This window comes from Juglans regia, chromosome 10, assembly GCF_001411555.2.
Source record: "Juglans regia cultivar Chandler chromosome 10, Walnut 2.0, whole genome shotgun sequence".
NCBI classification, from domain to species: domain Eukaryota; kingdom Viridiplantae; phylum Streptophyta; class Magnoliopsida; order Fagales; family Juglandaceae; genus Juglans; species Juglans regia.
In genome coordinates this window covers 117,808-136,042 of record NC_049910.1, presented here as the reverse complement: position 1 = coordinate 136,042, position 18,235 = coordinate 117,808, and the positions used below count along the sequence as shown (strand labels likewise).

At 37.5% G+C, this 18,235-nt stretch overlaps 2 protein-coding genes across 6 annotated transcripts in view; both read left to right on the top strand.

Annotated features, from left to right (window-relative positions):
* Positions 1–8,408, top strand: part of LOC109001850 — a 28,071-nt gene extending 19,663 nt beyond the window's left edge. For all 3 annotated transcript variants that reach the window (XM_035694409.1, XM_035694410.1, XM_018979320.2), the window contains 5 exons: positions 2,959–3,135; positions 5,222–5,378; positions 5,914–6,074; positions 6,166–6,292; positions 6,516–8,408. In XM_035694409.1, coding sequence (XP_035550302.1) covers positions 2,959–3,135; positions 5,222–5,378; positions 5,914–6,074; positions 6,166–6,292; positions 6,516–7,856 — 1,963 coding nt within the window. In that variant the 3' untranslated portion in view covers positions 7,857–8,408. The remainder of the gene's footprint in view (positions 1–2,958; positions 3,136–5,221; positions 5,379–5,913; positions 6,075–6,165; positions 6,293–6,515) is intronic.
* A 1,007-nt stretch (positions 8,409–9,415) lies between these two features.
* On the top strand, positions 9,416–18,009 carry LOC109001851. 3 transcript variants are annotated; one of them, XM_018979324.2, is made up of 16 exons: positions 9,416–9,790; positions 9,912–10,009; positions 10,765–10,859; positions 10,967–11,080; positions 11,964–12,068; positions 12,258–12,329; positions 12,924–13,036; positions 14,204–14,335; positions 15,008–15,076; positions 15,518–15,605; positions 15,726–15,797; positions 15,890–15,990; positions 16,386–16,503; positions 16,829–16,888; positions 17,003–17,113; positions 17,591–18,005. In XM_018979324.2, exons 2-16 carry the CDS (start codon positions 9,913–9,915, stop codon positions 17,705–17,707), a joined length of 1,464 nt encoding a protein of 487 aa, XP_018834869.1. In that variant the 5' UTR covers positions 9,416–9,790; position 9,912; the 3' UTR covers positions 17,708–18,005. The 3 variants fall into 3 exon arrangements, with proteins under 3 accessions (XP_018834869.1, XP_035550785.1, XP_018834870.1); XM_035694892.1 differs by having other exon boundaries at positions 9,612–10,009; positions 17,591–17,711; positions 17,830–18,009; XM_018979325.2 differs by lacking the exon at positions 9,912–10,009 and having other exon boundaries at positions 9,687–9,790.
* The last annotated feature ends 226 nt before the right edge of the window (positions 18,010–18,235 follow it).

The following is an 18,235-nucleotide window of genomic DNA, read 5'->3' as shown; positions in this document are numbered from 1 at the left end:
AGTCTGAACCGACTTCACCCCTACTCGGTCTCTGTCTCGGTCCATGGTGCCTCCAAAATTCGATTTTCGGTTCTGTCCTAGGGTGTGGTTTTTTTGGACCGGACCATACCGAAACCGACCGAATCAGTTACATATAAATTTTTTAAATATTTATATATATAATATATTATTTATGTAGTAGTTGTATAAGTTAATTATATAATTTTCTCTAATCTATCACCATTGATTATATAAAATGTAAAATAATATATGCTATCAATTAACTAATATATCATACGATAAATCATATGATAATATATATTATTATATGTAGATACATACTCTACTAAATTACTAAGTAACTATTAACATCATAAATATAATTATAATTAATTATTTTTTTAATGAATTAGTTACATAATCCACATTAAAGAACTCACTTAATTTTAATTTTACTAATTTAATTAATTTTTTGTATTAATTTATCTACCAAAATGAGAAAAGAGGAACAAATGTTCCTAGCTCATGTGGACTGAATTGGATTGACCAAACTGATAGCTAACAGTCCGATCTAGTCCAGTCCGGAAAAATGATGGACTGAAATTTTCGGTTTGTGACCCTAGACCGAACCGGACCGGACCGATTACACCCCTACTTCAACCACCATCTTTGGCTACTATTGTATCTCCCCTCCCTTGTTAGACTCAAATAAAAGCAATGTTCTTTCCATTTCGACCTTCCCCTTCGTATGCAAGGTTTCACCCACTGATGCTGCACTCATAATTGAAGACAACTGTTTCTTGGCTACAAAATCATTTTTCAGCACCAAAATAGGCGGCAAATGCACGGTGCAAAGGTCGGTCATCGGCACAAGTCTCTGGCATAAGTTTCTGTGGCATCTCGCAGTGCTCCGGCCTCTTGATGACTATGCCACCCTCTCATTTGCAAGATGTTGAAGCAGTGTCTTGGTCTCCGACATCGGGAATGTCACCTTCACAGCAATGGTGGTGGGAGGCAGCCCAGAGAACACTGGCGCACGAGTTTGTGCCACCCTACAGTACAGTGGCCCCCCCCACTGTTTCACAGTTCAATGTCAACCTCCTCATCTGCATAGGCTCCTTAGTTGGTACCAGTGCTAAGTTTTTGTCGTAGGTGTTGTTGGAAACAATCCCAGGTGTTGCTAGCACAGAGATCTGTGGCTCCCTTGGCCGGTGTATCGGCATCGTAATAGGCCCAGAATTGGATGTAGAACCCTTTTTGAAGGAAGGCTCGATCCGTTTTTGTCTGCATTTCATTCTGGGTGAGCGAGTTGGGCCTATCCGGCCTAAACCAATCTTGGCCTTTCGTTGGTCGAGCATGAGGGGATTCGGCACATTTCCAACCTTGGCGTTTCCTTTATCGGAATAACATTGGCCTTGGCCTAGGCCTATGTCCACTTTACAAATAAGATATTCTACTGCCTTCTTCAATAAGCCAAGTTCCTCTTTCACACCGAAAAGTTCCTCTTTCAAACCAAAGAGGACCCCTTGCTCCTCACTTTTTGCTGGGTAGACATAGGACAGACCTCCACCCCCTCTTTTCGATACATCACATCAACCATACTTTTCTGCAGTAGTGGTAAGCTCTCCTGCTATGCATCCTTTTTTGTCCTTTTCGCTTTGCTATAACACCAAGGAGTGGCCCGTACCATTGGGCATTGCCACCCTTTTCCTTGCGCCACCCATCACGGCCTCTACAAACGACTTGATCTGCCTCCCCATCTCATTCCCCTTGTCTAACGCCATGTCCTGACGTAGAGCCAACGCTGGAGCAATTCTTGTCGGAATATGCATGGACAAAGCATGCTTCATCTCCATAGAAAGGCTTTTTCAACCCATTCCTTCCGTTCCTTCCGAGATCGCTAGAAGACCTTGACGCCCACTACCACTGTCGTCTATTACTTCCAAGTAACGCCCGAAAGCGTTAGAACGCCTATGAGCAAGCAAAGCCTTAGTCCCATCACGATATGTCTTGTAAAAATCTTTCCTTCCTTCCCACTGATTGTGAGCACTCTTCCACTGTATTCGCCAGCCAACAAGCATCGGCATGACTGAGCACCATCTCCTTAGTGACCTTCTACTCCTTTCAGTGATACAAAAATAGCTTCCCCCCTCCAACAATAAAACAAACACCTTTGTTTCTATTAGTAGGTGTTTTAGAAAGCCGATGCTCGCCTTCTATTATTAGTTGGTGTTTATGGACTAGATAATTTACGGCTAGCATGGAGTCAAAGCTAGTGGAGCTGGAGGCTTTAGTTTTTTAGAGTAAGTCTTGGTTGGCTAGGTTTGTTTCCATGGTTTCTACGGTAAAGGTAATACCCTGAATGGTGTCTAATGACATTGAATTTTTTTTAACAAGTCAGTCAATGTTATTAAAAGCACAAAGGGGTCCAACCCAGGTACACACAGGGCTTATACAAGAGAAAGCTCCCTACTAGGAAAAAGAGTGAAAATAAGAGGACATAGAATTGATATAACTACAAAGGTAAAGACTATTCCTATTCCTATTCCTATTAATATAATCATTTTACTTATAAAAAAATATAACTTGAAAGGCCTGAACTATTTCGAGGCTTCGAGCCAAAACCCAAAATAACAATAAGTTTTTAGCATCATGGCTTTGAGCTCATCTACAGTCTTCTTTCAATCTACAAAGGTACTGACATGTAAGTGCTCTCAAAATATAGTGAAATGATTATTTCATTCTCTTTTTAAATTGTTGTTAAACCTGCATACATATTGGTTCTTTTATATCTATCAATATGCAGCATGTGAATTAATCTTGCCGGGATGTTGCTTTAAACCTTGATTTGGTTTTTGAGATATCATATTGCATTTTCTCGGTTTTCGAAGTGATTCTGTAATATATTGCTTGTTTCTCTCTCTTTCTCTCTCTGATTTTTTTGTGGGATTTTCAATTTCTTTCTTGTGGTCTGAGCAGGTCAAGAGATGGTTTGGACAGAATAATTCTCTCACGTGGAAATGAGTACATATTTCCTGGTCCTGAGGATGATTTCACAGCGACATCTGAATCTTGTTCTGGGGTGGCTGATGACAAAGTATGTACTAGTGATAACCAGAACTTTTCAGTGATAAAGGGTGCAGAACTTCTAAAAAGGTAATTAAGCTCTCCCTGATTAGCTATTTTTTTATGTATATATATTGCTGCAGGATGGATTGCCTTTCAGAAAATCCGATGCCGGATCTTTAATTCAGCACCCTCATTTTGGTATTTAGGGTTATGGATTCATGTTGGAAGGTCTATGGTTATGCTTCTAAAGCTGCTGGAAAATCTCTCGATTAGTCTCTAAATAAAGTGGCAGATTACAAAGATATGGTAGGCTGCCGGAAAACCTTTCCCACTGGGACTGGGGTTATTAATTTGGAGAGAAAAATTATAAAGAAACCTGGAAGCTACTTCATTCCAGTAAATCTACAAATTGGCTGATTGCGATAACTAATAGAAGTATGGAGGATCTAAAGCAAAATCAAACAGTAGGTTATAACCTAAGCACATGATACAAAGACTCGATCTAAGATGTAGCTCCAAGACAATAAAATATCCAATTGGACCTTGCATTGAATGTAAACCAGAATCCTATGTTTCTTCTGGCTTGAACTTACTTTTCCGTACATATCCAAATGAAAACGAAAAAAACGATCATCTAAGATACATAAATTATTGACTTATGTAATCTACAGGTATACAAAATTTATAACCTGTTTAAAGTTCCTGAAAGTGCAAAATTGGAGAGGAGGCCTAATATTGATAAGATATATTGTGAACCTGTTATTTTGTGCCATACTGATTTTTTTTTTTAATTTTTTTTTGCAGATAATATATTTTTGTTTAGTTTTCTCTAGCTTTTACTGTCGAATAAGGTTCAAATTCATCTTTATCCCAATTAGATGGACTTGTTTCATACTTCAGCTAGGAGTTCAATAGCAGCTCTTTAATTCACTCAAATATCCGTGAAGTTTATTTTTTTTGATCGGTAAATATCCGTGAAGTTTATATGAAGGGCATGAGATAAAAATGCCAAAAGGTCTCCTTTAATCATGTTACATAATTTTACAGACGATACATTACCATGGGGCAGGGGTTGGGGTTTGAACTCACCTCAGTGCAGACTAGGATATGAAGGTAGACTCTTTGAAAATCCATTGATGTGACTTTCAAAACCAGCGATTTGACCCTGGATTAACTTCTTCTCTTTATATATACTGTCACCAAGTGGTAAAGGTGAACTTGTGTGCATGAGCCCCATGTCACAGGTTTGATTTCCCCTGGGATCAAATTGCGATTTAAGTGGGAGGCCATGGCGGTGGGTTGCTGTGCTAGTCTCCCTGGGGGTTTAGGTTCCATGGGTGAGTCCCAAGGGCTCTGCCGTGGGGTGGTTCCCGTCATAAAAAATATATATTATTTATTTATTTATTTTTGGTTTTGGGGGGGGGGGGTCTGTAGGAGGCATGGGGTTGGACATGGGACGTCAGCAACACTGCAACACTGCACAATACCATCAGGCGGACAATTTGTTTTTTGTCTTTCCAAAACAGTTTGCGATTAAAATATTTATACCTTACAGAATGAAAAAATAACTGATGCTCTGGACCTAATGGCATTTTCATTATCTTCTTGATTCTGTGTCACAAACTTTATCCTGGGTTTAGCTTTATTTCAGTTCCAACCTTTTGTGCACATATAGACGTATTATTGGGTAATTTTGATGGAAGTTTTGACCCATTTGTTTTCCGTATCACTGTATGCTTGGGTGACAGCTTTTGGTAGTGCCCCTTCCTCTTCCATTTTAGAATTTCCTAGACCTTTTGAACTTTCAATTATAATTATTTGGTGCAGCTCTTGCACACCCCCTTTTACTTAAGTATTCTCCTTTTTCCTTTGGCAGTATTTTTTATTACCTATTTAGCAAGGTGCTTGGAGACTTACTTTTCTTTGTTTCTGCTATGATGAGCCAATTATGGAATTTTTTCCCTAACTTTCTTTAGTTGGCAAATTGATATTTTTGGTAGCTCATCTTTCAAGTCAATTTATGTTGAATTGGGCTTTTTTGTTCAATGCGACTAACTATGCCTCATGGTTGTATCATCTTCTTGTATTAGCTATGCTGAGCCATGGCAGTTTCGTTATGATGACTTTTTATTCAGTTTTGTTCAAGAATCTTATGAATTAGAATGATTGCCAGGGTGTCTGAGGAACGCATTATGAAATACAAAGGTAAAAATCTTTGGATTGCTTCAGATGATGTGCTTAATTTAGGAGCAAAACCTAGAAATGGAGACAAGCTACACAAGCATAATATCCACTGTAGCGATGGTGCTAATTATATGTCATATTTCAAGGTTAGTTTTTCCTCGATGTTTCATAGTTTGTATCAAAATTTTGGAAGGAAGACAGCTGGGCACTTAATCAGTCACCTCACAGAATAAAGCAATCCATTGTCATATCTTTTATTACTAATTTGCCTTTTGGATGTCCACAAACGAGGATAGGAAGTGGATTTTTCCTAGAATTGAGGCAATGCTAATCATGAATACACTGTTTACTGTCTTCCAGTTATTTCTTCAGCATCCTATACTTTGCATGCAACTCTCTTATGGTCTTTTCAGCCCAATTTAGAGTCTCTTGTGGTTGTCTGGTCTAACATATGGTAAGTTGATAAACTTGGAAAGCTAGATAGTCAGCTTGCGTACAAGATTATTGACCAAACCTTAAATAGAAAGTAAACTGGGTTATATGCTTTGTATGAATATAACTATGGTTTTAAAATATTTCCAATTATTTTTGGATTAAGGAAAGCAGGTGCAAACCTTTACATAGGCATGCACATATATCCCAAAGGTTGTTGCTGATAGCGTCGTTGATGATATATTTCAGATTAGCAAGAAGCAACATGAACTTTTCAAGAATATGAAGCAGTCTGGTAAGAGCATCCAGTCTAGGTCTCTTAATCGTGTTTTGGGTAATATTGATAGCTTTCATGTACAACCATATGAAGTATTTGTGGAAGAAGAGCAGAAGAAATTGCATCACCACTGGTTAGTGTCTTGTGAAGGGAACATATCTTCTGTAAACTTCAGCAAACTGTTGGTTCTCTCCTTCTTCATGGTTGACTGACCTTGTTTATAGGTCACAATTGGCAAACAAAGTTCTCCCACTGGCCTATGCTAACTGGAGAGAGAAACAGTTTCAAAGATGGGTAATCACTAATTCTTTGGAGCAAGAAATGAAAGATAAGCGAAAATCTCTGACGGAGGTCTATGACTTTGCCCTATTTCCTTGTCGTTTTTGTTGTTATTACTTTTGTTGTCATTAGTTACTTGTTATTATCAATTGTATGCTATTGTTATTTCTATATCTGAGCATGTAAGTCATTGTAATATGTTTATCCAGTAGATCCTTGATTGAGCTTTCTGTGTTTTATTACATCAATAATTTTCCGTAGGGTTTATTGTTGAACCTATCAATTTGTCGTTCAGGATGAGGATAATGAGAACCTTGAGAGCATGCTTCAGGATCAGAATGAAGATGAATTGATAAATGTGTCTGCTGTGGAAGATGATGAAGAGTCTGTTCCTGGCTCCCCCAAGAATGAGTTTGCTCCCGGCTCACCACAGAATGAGGATTCTGTTTCTGGCTTGGCACAGAATCAAGAGTCCACTCCTGGCTCCCCCCAGAATCAGACTCCACAGCAGATTTCTTCTCAGAGTGGTGGCCACGAGGGCAACATCGTGGACGTGGATTCCGAAAACAATGATATCATGTCAAAGTCAGATGATGGTCATGATGATCAAACCATGTACTCGGGAGATTTTAACACTGCTGATGTGGTCAGTCAGGGTATGCTTCTTACTTCTGGAGTTGTTTGGCCAGCTGTTAGCATGCCCCAATCTTACTATGATTCCACGGCAAACCATGAATTCACAGCTGCCAGTGGGTTTTCACTTGAACATTCACAAGTTAATAATGACCAGCAACGGGCTCATTTGATTGATCTGGAATCTAATTTGCTTGTAGAACGGAAAGATTTTTTGCACAGACAATCAGGTGAATGTTCCTTCATTTCTTATCCTAACCAAGACCGTAATGAGTTACTTCAATCACTCTTTAAGAGCCAGGGGATATTGTCCTACCATCAAGAGCAGAAACAGAAGGGTTTAGAATTCCAGCCACCAAACAATTTGGCTGTGGAAAATGGTCAGTTTCCTGGGCATTCCCAGGAGCAGGAGCGGAAGAGACAGAACGGGGTTTATGTGCCAAGAAACATCCCAGGGAACATATACTCTGATGGCGTTAGATACTTGATCCCAAGGCAAGAACACTTGTCACAGGTCACTGTGCAGGGTTTGGCTGTCAACACCATCCGCATGCCATCACCTCTCCAATCTGGCTTAAATAGTGGGGAATCATCGAGTCAGAACTGGTTTTCTGGTGAGCATCAAGTTCATGGTGGGTGGACTGGTTCAGATGGTACCAGTCTCCAGAGTCAGAGCAATAGCATGGGGAGTGGAGGTGGTGCAGATCATAGTATCTTCCAAGTTCTACCTCATTGTAACCAGCTGCGTCCAGGTGGCCCTTATGATTCGGTGGGCTCCACAGAGCAGTTCACTGCATCGAGGAACTATGGAATGGTGGGTGCATTTACTCCTAGGATCAACAATGTTCTACAACAAGTGTCACATCCACTAGACTACTTAGGCAGGCGTGAAGCTGCTACTTCCATGATGCCTGATGATATTGGATGGATGAGCTTGCCACATCAGAATTCTGTTTTACATGATCCAATGGGAAAACCTTACTTGCAGTCTTTCCCATTTTGAACATCCTTTCCCATTTTTGGATAATGTTTCAGTTCATGAGCTTGGTTTGAAAGACAAGGTAAGAAGAAAATGCTTATTAAAAAAGTGCACCTGCCGGGACTTCTTTGTTTAGGATGTGACTTTCGAGGTTTAATGCAAATTCACGTCGGCCAAGCATACAAAATCCAAGATGGGTTTTTGTACATAACCTATACAAGAGCCAAGTCAAACGGCATGTATATATCTCTACTCTCTAGATGTTAGATGGGCAGTGAGGGAATTTATGGGAAGGGAAAAAATCTAGATTTCTCATAGTTCCAAGTATTCTTTCATTTTCAGTGGAATTTTCCTTCTATTATTTATTAGCATTGATTTTTGGGACTGTAAATTGCCAGAGGCAGATGGTCATTATTATCAAGGCCTCTTGATTTTTTGAAAAGATTTCTGTTATCGTTGATATTTGTAAACTCTAGGCATCAAATAAGATTGCTTATTACAAAAGTGCACCTGCCGGGACTTCTTTGTTTAGGATGTGACTTTCGAGATTTAATGCAAATTCATGTCGGCCAAGCATACAAAATCCAAGATGGGTTTTTGTACATACCTATACAAGAGCCAAGTCAAACGGCATGTATGTATCTCTACTCTCTAGATGTTAGATGGGCAGTGAGGAATTTATGGGAAGGGAAAAAATCTAGATTTCTCATAGTTCCAAGTATTTTTTCATTTTCATTGGAATTTTCCTTCTATTATTTATTAGCATTTATTTTTGGGACTGTAAATTGCCAGAGGCAGATGGTCATTATTATTAAGGCCTCTTGATTTTTTGAAAAGATTTCTATTATCGTTGATATTTGTAAACTCTAGGCGTCAAGTAAGGTTTGGGAAGCATCACTCACTCTCTCTCTCTCTCTCTCTCTCTCTCATGTGCATGAGATTTTCACATTTACCATGTATTTTACACGATGTCACGCATTCAAGAGTCTGTGAATGGATCTAAAAAAAAAAAAAAAAAAGGTCTGTGAATGGACATGTACTGTGCATATTACTTCATTACGTGTATGTCTGTGTGGTCTCTGAATTGTCGGGATGATTATGCGTTACTACTAGTAATTAGACCTCACAGTGAAGCTGTTTATGAGATTGGGATTTCATCATTGGGTGGGTATTTTTGTCTGGTCGGGAGTTTCACAGCTGCCGAGATTGCTCTTCAAGGTTATATAGTAGAACCAATACGCGCTGATGAGTCAAAGTAAGAAGTTGCAGCTATCGCTTATAAATCTGAAGAAACAAAACAAGCATGTGGCGCTAAAGAAAGTGGCAACCAACCAACGCTTATCGCCTCAGTAGGAATCCCTTTTGAAATAATATTTGTTGATCCTGCTAAATTCAGGCTGACGAAACAAGAAACGAACTAAGCTCGTGCTTGGTTGGCACAATTGTAAAGAACTAGGTTGTCGGCAGACCGATAAGTACAGTTTTGTAGAGCACTTATCATAGCTTCATTGGGTAAGCATGTTCTTTTGGGGACTGCTTGACGTTACCCTTTTTACAAAGTAAATTAATGCTAGTTTCGGTTTCAGCCTGTTGGGCCTTTAATTCTCCTGCTGGATTGTCGGCAGAACGACAAATATAGTTTTGTAGAGCTGATGTGTGTCTTCGCGTCTTTTTCAGCAGTTAATTTGCATACTATCGCTTTTTATTTCGAGTTAAAAAGGATTGTTTTTTGGATGCTTACTACTTGTAAATTACAATTTACCGGTGCCTACCTACGTTTTTGAAAAGAAAAAGAAATATTCAACCGATCAAAAAAGAAAAAGAAAAAAGAAATATTCCCGTCGTTAACTTCTGGGGCGGTTACAGTTTTGTGCGGAAAAGACTTTCCTCTCTTTTAAAATGATCCCATGACGGAGATGGAATCCGCTACTGTTACCAAAGCTCCCAGTTAATCCCGGGTATCTTCTTAAGCTTTTGCTTTTAAATACAAAGCAGAGAGAGAGAGAGAGAGAGAGAGAGAGCTTGTTCTTGTGTATTTCTGTGACATCGGGTTTGCGCCTTGTATCGCTTTTGCAACAGAATGAGCGGAAAGAAGAAAGAGGTCATTAGATTAGAGCGTGAATCTGTGATTCCAATTCTCAAGCCCAAGCTCATCATGACCTTGGCTAACCTCATTGGTACACCCGCATATAGCACCTTTTGCATTCGTTTCTTGTTCTTGATCCTTCGTTTTTTGGTGGGTTTTCTCTGAAACTTCTGTCTAGTGTTCTTTTTTTGTTTCTCTGAAACTGAAAACGTGGTTGCTGAGGCGTTTTTTGTGGTTGCAAAATTTAGTATCTTATGATCACATATTGATTTATGCCTGCAAAAGATTTCGAATTTAATGTTTCGGTTAATTTGCCGTTTTTAGGTATTTTAACTAAATTTTTTTGTTTTCTTTAATACAATAAGTTTGATAGTGTTCTCGGTGTCAATCAGTTCTTTACCAAATTTCCTATGTTGTATTTATTCATATTTACTTAAGGGGTTTAGGAATGTGGCATCATATGTATAAGCTCTGACTAAATTACATTCAGCCTTATTATGGGAATCTACTAGCTATAATTTTCAAATCCGTGAAAATCACTGTATCTCAAACAGGTAATCTTTAATGGATTTTTCTCCTGAAAAGAAAGTTTTTCTCCCAGAAAGTTATGCAGGCAATGAACATTTTTTTAAAACGGTAACTTGGCATTCAGTATTTACATAGACTAGGATTTAAAACAGTCTTCAGCATTACAACCCTCCAACAACAATGCCAACTTAGTGGAGTTTACGAATGTTTAAATAACCAATAAAAAAAGACCTGTACTTTATTTAGTTTTTTTTTTTCAAGCAGGAGTTTATTGCCTTTTAATGCTAACTAGACCTTATGTTTTTCAACATTCTGCAGAACATAGTACTGACCGGGCTGAGTTTTTAAAGCTCTGCAAAAGAGTTGAGTACACAATTCGAGCTTGGTATCTTCTACAATTTGAGGACCTGATGGTAATATCATGTTTTCTTGGTCCTACTGGAAAAAAATCTTCAGTGCTATATTTGTTATCTTGATTTATTCCCACATTCACATATTTGCTTGTAATTTGTGTTTACAGCAACTGTACTCCCTCTTTGAGCCCATACATGGGGCTCAGAAATTGGAGCAGCAGAACCTATCTCCTGAAGATATTGATGTGCTAGAACAGAACTTCCTGACATATTTATTTCAGGTATTGTGGGGATTTTGTAGAATGCATTTGGATTCCCGTGGAAGTAAAAGAGGGGTAGGAAGTCAGTATATGTGATACACTATAGTGAGTGAATACATGCGGTGAATGAGATTCCACGTTGCTTGGGATGGAGAAGTTCTTGCTCTTTATAATGGTTTCAAGGGACTACAATTTTACCATTGACTAGTTCTTTTGGAGTATGGAGCATAGATGTGGCTTGAGCCTCATTTGAGGTGTAACAAATAGTATCAAAGTCAAATTCAACTAGAAATGTGGGACTTGAATCTTGCCACTTGTAATGGAATGGGTTGACGAGAAGGTCGGGAATTTAAGGGGGAGAGATTGTTACCCTATAGTGAGTGAGTATAGGTGGTGAATGGGAATCCGCATTGCTTAGGAGGGAGAAGTTCTTGCTCTTTATAATGATTCCAATGGGTTCCAATTGTACCATTGATTTGCCCTTTTGGAGTATGGACCTAGATGTGGCTTGGGCCTTCCTCGAGGTGTTACAGTATAATCACAAATGATTATCCTACTGAAGGGTAAAAGTTAATGAGAATATTGTTGTTGAGAAATACTTACGTATCATTAGTTGTGGTGATGACTCTTTAAGTTTCTGAATTAATTATAATGAATCTATACATTTTTCAATTCTTCAACATTCTACCATTTCCACCCTTGCTATCAATAAAATATCTTTCTTCCTTACAAAAAAAAAAAAAAACCATTTCCACCCTTGCTCCTTTTCAAACTTTGAGTATAAAAGCATTCATAAAAAATCTGTTTACACACTTGTCTGAAACAAGACAATATTTATGCATCTAATTTTCTCCCTGACGCTGCTAATCATCAAAATTTGATAAAATTCTTATTATCTGTACAGGTGATGGAAAAGAGCAATTTCAAGTTAACAACTGACGACGAAATCGATGTTGCACTTTCGGGGCAGTATCTTCTAAATCTTCCAATCACGGTGGATGATTCTAAGGTTTGTAATAAAATATATATATTTAAAAATTAAATGTATATATTTTATTCTATATAAATTAATTCTTTAACTTATCAAAAATGAAAATTGATAGTTGCATGCGCATAAACATAACACTCGAGAGATATCTTGGGATATATTCAGCTCTTTACATTTGCTGATCTGAATGTTCTGTTTTTCCTAGTGTAGGTTGACAAGAAGCTTTTGAAGAAATATTTTGCAGAGCATCCTCACCCGAACCTTCCAGATTTTGCTGATAAGGTATTGCTTTAAATTTACCAAAGAAGATTGCAAGCTATTGGAAGTTTCTTTTTGGCAATGACTGGTTTGTGAGTGTCAATTATATGTAGAGCAAAGGTTATCTATCTGTGGGTTTGGAAGAATAGAGGGCGAATGGGGAAGAATTTGATGGCTACTATGCTGATTTCAATACGTTCTTATCCATTAAAAAAAACTATTTTTTGGTCTTTCGAGATATTAATATCTGGTTGTCCAATGTAAAGTTGAATAGTTGTTAAATGTAAGTGATGGATAGTTTTGATTACCCATAGATAATTGGAGACGTTGTGTTTATTCACTTGGCCAACATGATGCAAGAAATTTAAGGATTTTTATCACTGTTCTGTTCTTTATTGTTGCAATAATGCTGTTTTATTGGAGTACACGTTCTTTGACAGTACAGTAAGTGGCAGAGTACTTATATCTGGCCTGATAATTAGAGGAAGATATATTGATGTTGGTAAATTTTGTATGTAAAAATGCTTCTTTTGTTGCACTTTAACCTGTTTGGTTCTGGGCTACAAATTGACATCTCTCTCTCTCTCTCAAAGCTAATATGTGTTTTTTTATGTGCAGTACGTTATTTTCCGGCGTGGTATTGGGATTGATCAGACAACTAATTACTTTTTCATGGAGAAAGTGGATATGATCATTTCACGTTTATGGAGATGTCTGTTGAGACTAACAAGGTAAGTAATTTTTGGGCCACAATATAAATCTCGTGGTCAAAAAATGAGCTTTGATTTAGCCAAACACTTAAAAATTTATTTTAAACATGTTTTATATGAAACATCAATTACATCATCTTTAGCGTGATTTTCCGTTGTTTTAAAAACTCGATCGGTTCACTAGTGAACTGCCCTTCATAACAATCTGATCAATGCCCAGAATCTTTATAAGAACATCCATACTTGTTGACCCATGGCTGCAACCAGCAAACCAGCCAAACCATTTGTGGCATTTTGGCAGGTTTGTTTGGTAAGTTTTTTTTCCACCCACAAACTCCCCCAAACAGCAACTTTTATACTCCAACAGCCAAACAAATATTCCCCTTCTCAACTTTTTTTTATAAGAACGAACAGCACAGAGGCAATGCGAGGGGACTCGAACCAGGGAACATTATAAAGAACTACAGATCAGAAACAATGGACCAAACACCATTCCCCTTCTCAACTGAATTGGATATCCCTGAGATCTGGCTAGGCCTGTCATGCTGTTTCAGAAAAGACCCCATCTCAAACAAATGTTTTAACACAGCCTTAATCTTTGTAGACTGTTTGCTCTCAAACCATAGGTGGACTTTCTTTCTGCAGCTTTTGATGTTGAGTGAAAAATAAAGGGAGGGGGGGGATTGTTGGCGGCATCACGAGTCGTATTAGTCTTACTTTTATTCAATTGAACAGTTTTAAGAGAGCATGTGCAGTTGCAATTAAAATATAGGAAACTATATATATTTATATGTATATGAATTGCAGTTTCATTAATTAGATTATTAATAATCCAGTAACTATTTCTAAATAGATATTTTTTATTTTTTAATTGATCAATAGTTAAATTATTTTGATGTCGCAACTTTTTTTTAGACCTCTGAATGTTGTACCCTCACTTGTGAGGTTCTACCAAAACGGACTTTTTTAAAATAGTGGGATTTGGTACATTAGCACTATTGAGTAATTAGCTTTGTTCTTTGTCAATAAATTGATATTATGGTTCATAGCTGTTAAACTGCAAGACAACGGAGGTTAGTTTATCATGTGAATTGATTTTAATTTGAATTTACTTTTTTGTTTTTTTATCATTTTGAGCATAACATTCTTTTCACATTTTTAAACCTTTAATGTGTATGGTGCTTACAGGCTGGAAAAGCTTTTGAAACGGTCAAGTGGGCGGCATAAGAAAGATCCGAAGAAACAAGATGATATCAGCTCTGAAGCAGATGGTGATGATCTATCTGTTGAACGGGTCCGTCTCGAAAATATGGAACTAAGGTCTTATACGGCTTTTCCAACTTGCAGTTATTAGGGCTGACACTTATTTTGGAACTTGTTGAATTGCCACAGCTTTTGACTCCTTGCCATCCTAAGCAGCTTGAATAAGGCCATCTTTGCTCTTGGTCTCTTGGAATTCTAGAGTTAATCCTAGAATTTAATTTCTATTCTGCCAGTGAGATTATTATTCTGTAATTTTCTCTGGTACCCGAATTATTTGGGAGCATTTTGTTTCTTTTATCCTTTCAACATGATTTATCTTTATTCTCCCAAATATGTTCTGTAAATCTGGGTTTTTCCATAAATACTTCTATATGAACGGTTTTTGGAATCCTGAATTTATTACTATAAATAAGGCTATTAGATAATCTAAAGAAGCAAAGAAACTGCTCTCTCTCTCTCTCTCTCTCTCTCTCAACTCCTAACATGTACACGAGAGTTAGTCAATCTCTTCTCTTTCTTATATATCGATCACTACAAATTGGAACTAAACTATAAGTCATTGGAACTAAACTATAAGTCAAATGCTGAAAGTTCAATCGCGTACATGTTTGTAAGATTTATTTTGGATAAATGTCAGTCGATGTTGAAATTAACTTGCAATAGTTCATGCATGTAAACATACACATTTTGTTTGCCACTTCATGACGTATCTAATGATGTACTCTCCAGTATTAAAAATTTGCTGGGCAAGATCACAATTCAAGAACCTACTTTTGATAGGATAATTGTCATCTACAGGTATTGCTCTATATTTTTGTTTGTTTACTTTCTTATATCATGTATTTGTGAATAATACCTTGCATGGTTGAATTGGTACATGTTTTTCCCATTCCAAATCAAACCACTTATGTGGTTACTTTATTTAAATGCTGAGCGTATTGGTTACGACTGTTGAATATTATCCAAGTGTCTAATCTCTGAACTTCTCGACTTGAGAAGATTGATCTTTCTAAATATGGAAATGGGTGCCTTGAGGTGGGATAGATTGCATATTGCAGAAGATTCTGCAGATTATACTCTAAACTATTTAATTCCTTATTCTCTGACTTTATTCTTTTTTTTGTTGGGAAGGGGGGGGGCGCTGGGGTACCTTGATTGTTATTTAGATACTCTCCTAATGCAGTCTTGAGTAGATCATGAAACATAATTTATTAACATCTAAGAAGGAAATGACATCAGGCGAGCAAGTACAAAATCTAAAATGGAACGAGGAATATATGTGAAGCATTTCAAAAACATTCCAATGGCTGATATGGAAATAGTTCTAGTGAGTTACTTCTCTCTCTCCCCCCTCCCTCCTTTGGTCTATTGACTACTTTGTAGCCTTACTTTTGCTCGAAGTTTGAACAACTTATAACCTGGGATTGGAACTTTTTTCTTCCCACAGCCTGAGAAGAAAAACCCAGGATTAACTCCAATGGACTGGGTCATATTCCTAGGCTCTGCTATAGTTGGGCTGGTCAGTGTTCTGATAGCAATAATGCCCCTTTTGCGTATTGTTCATCTTTGACCCATTTTCATCTAATGTGCTTTCCTTTTCCTTCTTCACAGGTTGCAGTATTTGGTTCGCTTGAAATGCCTAAAGCTGATTTATGGGTCATCTTTGCCATTCTATCCACTGTGATTGGTTATTGTGCCAAGACATACTTCACGTTAAGTGCTTGATATTTTTTTCCCTCGAATTTAATGCACAAGGACAAATATTACTCATTTAATGAATATGAATGTTGCAGATGAATGTGATCTAAATTCTGATTGACCATGTGATATGTCCACACAGAAAATCATTCTGCGAAAAGTTGACTTGGTTAAATGATTATCTATCTTTTTCTTCATGTTGTCTCTCTTTGTGAATATAGTGTAGGGGTTAATCTGATGAGAACAATTGTAGAATTTGCCTTTGAGTGCTGTACTATCTGTACTATATGTCATTGGCTGGCCATGTATGCGTAACTTGGCGCGTTTGTTTCTTTTATTGTTTAAGTAGCCTTCAGTTGTGAATTTTTGTAATCACTAACTTGGCTATCATTTCTTCAACTGCTTGTAGGTTTCAGCAAAACTTGGCTGCATATCAGAACTTGATAACTCAATCCATGTACGACAAACAACTGGATAGTGGAAAGGGTACTCTTCTTCACTTGTGCGATGATGTAATTCAGCAGGAAGTAAGTTGCAAGCTTGATGGATTTTCACAATCAATTGTCCGCTCCCCACCCCTTCCTTTCACAATCTAAGTAAGAAACAATGGCTGTTAGTGATTATATACTGGCCCTAGATAGTACATAGTTAAGTATACTTCAATTTTCATTGAGTTTACTGAGACTTCCTGGGAAGTATAGTTAGCGAAAGAAAGCTCTATATCTTACCTAATTGTTCTTCTCTTGCATTTTGAATTTATTATAGTTGAGCATTGAGGCCTGCTTGAGGTAAATAAATCTTATATGCATTCAATTCCCAATGCTTACACTGGCGGATTTTATGATTTTGTAGGTCAAAGAGGTGATCATTTCTTTCTTTATATTGATGGAACAGGGCAAAGCTACAAGACAGGCATGTATCACCATTGGGTCTTCCTACTTTCTTTTAGTCTTTTTCCCATGTAATGTTAAATGATATGGACTATTTTTGGCAGTATTGATATAACACTTTGGTAATGTGGAATAGGATCTTGATATGCGGTGCGAGGAACTAATCAAACAAGAGTTTGGTGAGAGCTGTAATTTTGATGTTGACGATGCAGCTCAAAAGTTAGAGAAACTAGGGATTATTGCTCGGGTGAGACTCCCCACAGTTTGATATCGAATGTACTTTTATTGGATATCTATTTTCAATAAAATTGTCAATTAGTATTCATATAATTTTTTTTTCCTTTGAAAAAAAGAAGACCCTGAAAAAGGATCAGTTGGATGAGAGGGATTCTTTAGTACACTTAACTTTCATGTGAAAGAAAATCAAATTCAAAACCTCATCAATTATTTCGTTTCATTTTTTCTCTGTGCAAGAAAAAGAGAGAGAGAGAGAGAGAGAATTGCAGTAATAGTTGTACAGTTGCGGTAGATGTGGCATTAAGGACATGAAATGTTGCATGTAGTGCATAGTTGCTGACATATACCAGTTGAATTCAGTGTGTGTACTTATGACATGCATTCTCACATAAATAAATTTAGCTGCCGAAGAATTAAATTTCGTTTTCAATTTTTTTCCTGAACTTTATTGTTGCTTTCATTTTCTGATCGGGTACTTTGAATTCAGGATAGCCTTGGACGGTATTATTGCATTGGGTTAAAACGGGCTAATGAAATTATTGGAACCACCACTGAGGAACTTGTCCTCAAGGCAAAGCAGGGTGGTGGTGGTGGTGGTCCTTGATGCTGTAGAGCTTCTGTTTCTTATTGTCTTTGCTGGATGTAGCTTCTGTTTCTTATATACAATAATACAAGTACTTGTTTTTGCTGTGCTGGATGTATTAATGCTGTTAGACTTATTTGCAGGGTGATTATTCTGCTTTGAAACAGCCTACACAGACTTATCGCGTATGGGAGTGATTGTCTGTAATCGAGAACTGTACGAGTTCTGAACTGTTCCCTCCATCCCTCCAAGTTACAGGAAAGTATAATAGAGAAACTCCCGCTTATGAAGAGGGACAATTGTTGATGGTTGTCAGTCATCCATAAAGAGTCTTGCTATAGTCAATGAAGAGCACCGTTGCGTAAAATCAAGTTTTACACCCTTCAATCTCAAGTTGTCACGGAATAATTTAACTGATTTTTTTTTTTTTTAAGTCACAATACAGGATCCTTTTACGTAACCAAAAAAACACCAAATCCCAAACTCAACTCCAAAAAAACACCAAATCCCAAACTCCTATAATAGAAGCAAAAAAACACAAAACACCAA

What these genes read in the sequence shown, in the direction of transcription:
- LOC109001851 (XM_035694892.1), top strand. Translation starts at nt 9,913, where the DNA reads ATGAGCGGAAAGAAGAAAGAGGTCATTAGATTAGAGCGTGAATCTGTG. An exon ending in TTCCAGATTTTGCTGATAAG is followed by an intron (nt 12,330 to 12,923) that starts GTATTGCTTTAA and finishes TTTTATGTGCAG; the next exon opens with TACGTTATTTTCCGGCGTGG. An exon ending in AGGATAATTGTCATCTACAG is followed by an intron (nt 15,077 to 15,517) that starts GTATTGCTCTAT and finishes AAATGACATCAG; the next exon opens with GCGAGCAAGTACAAAATCTA.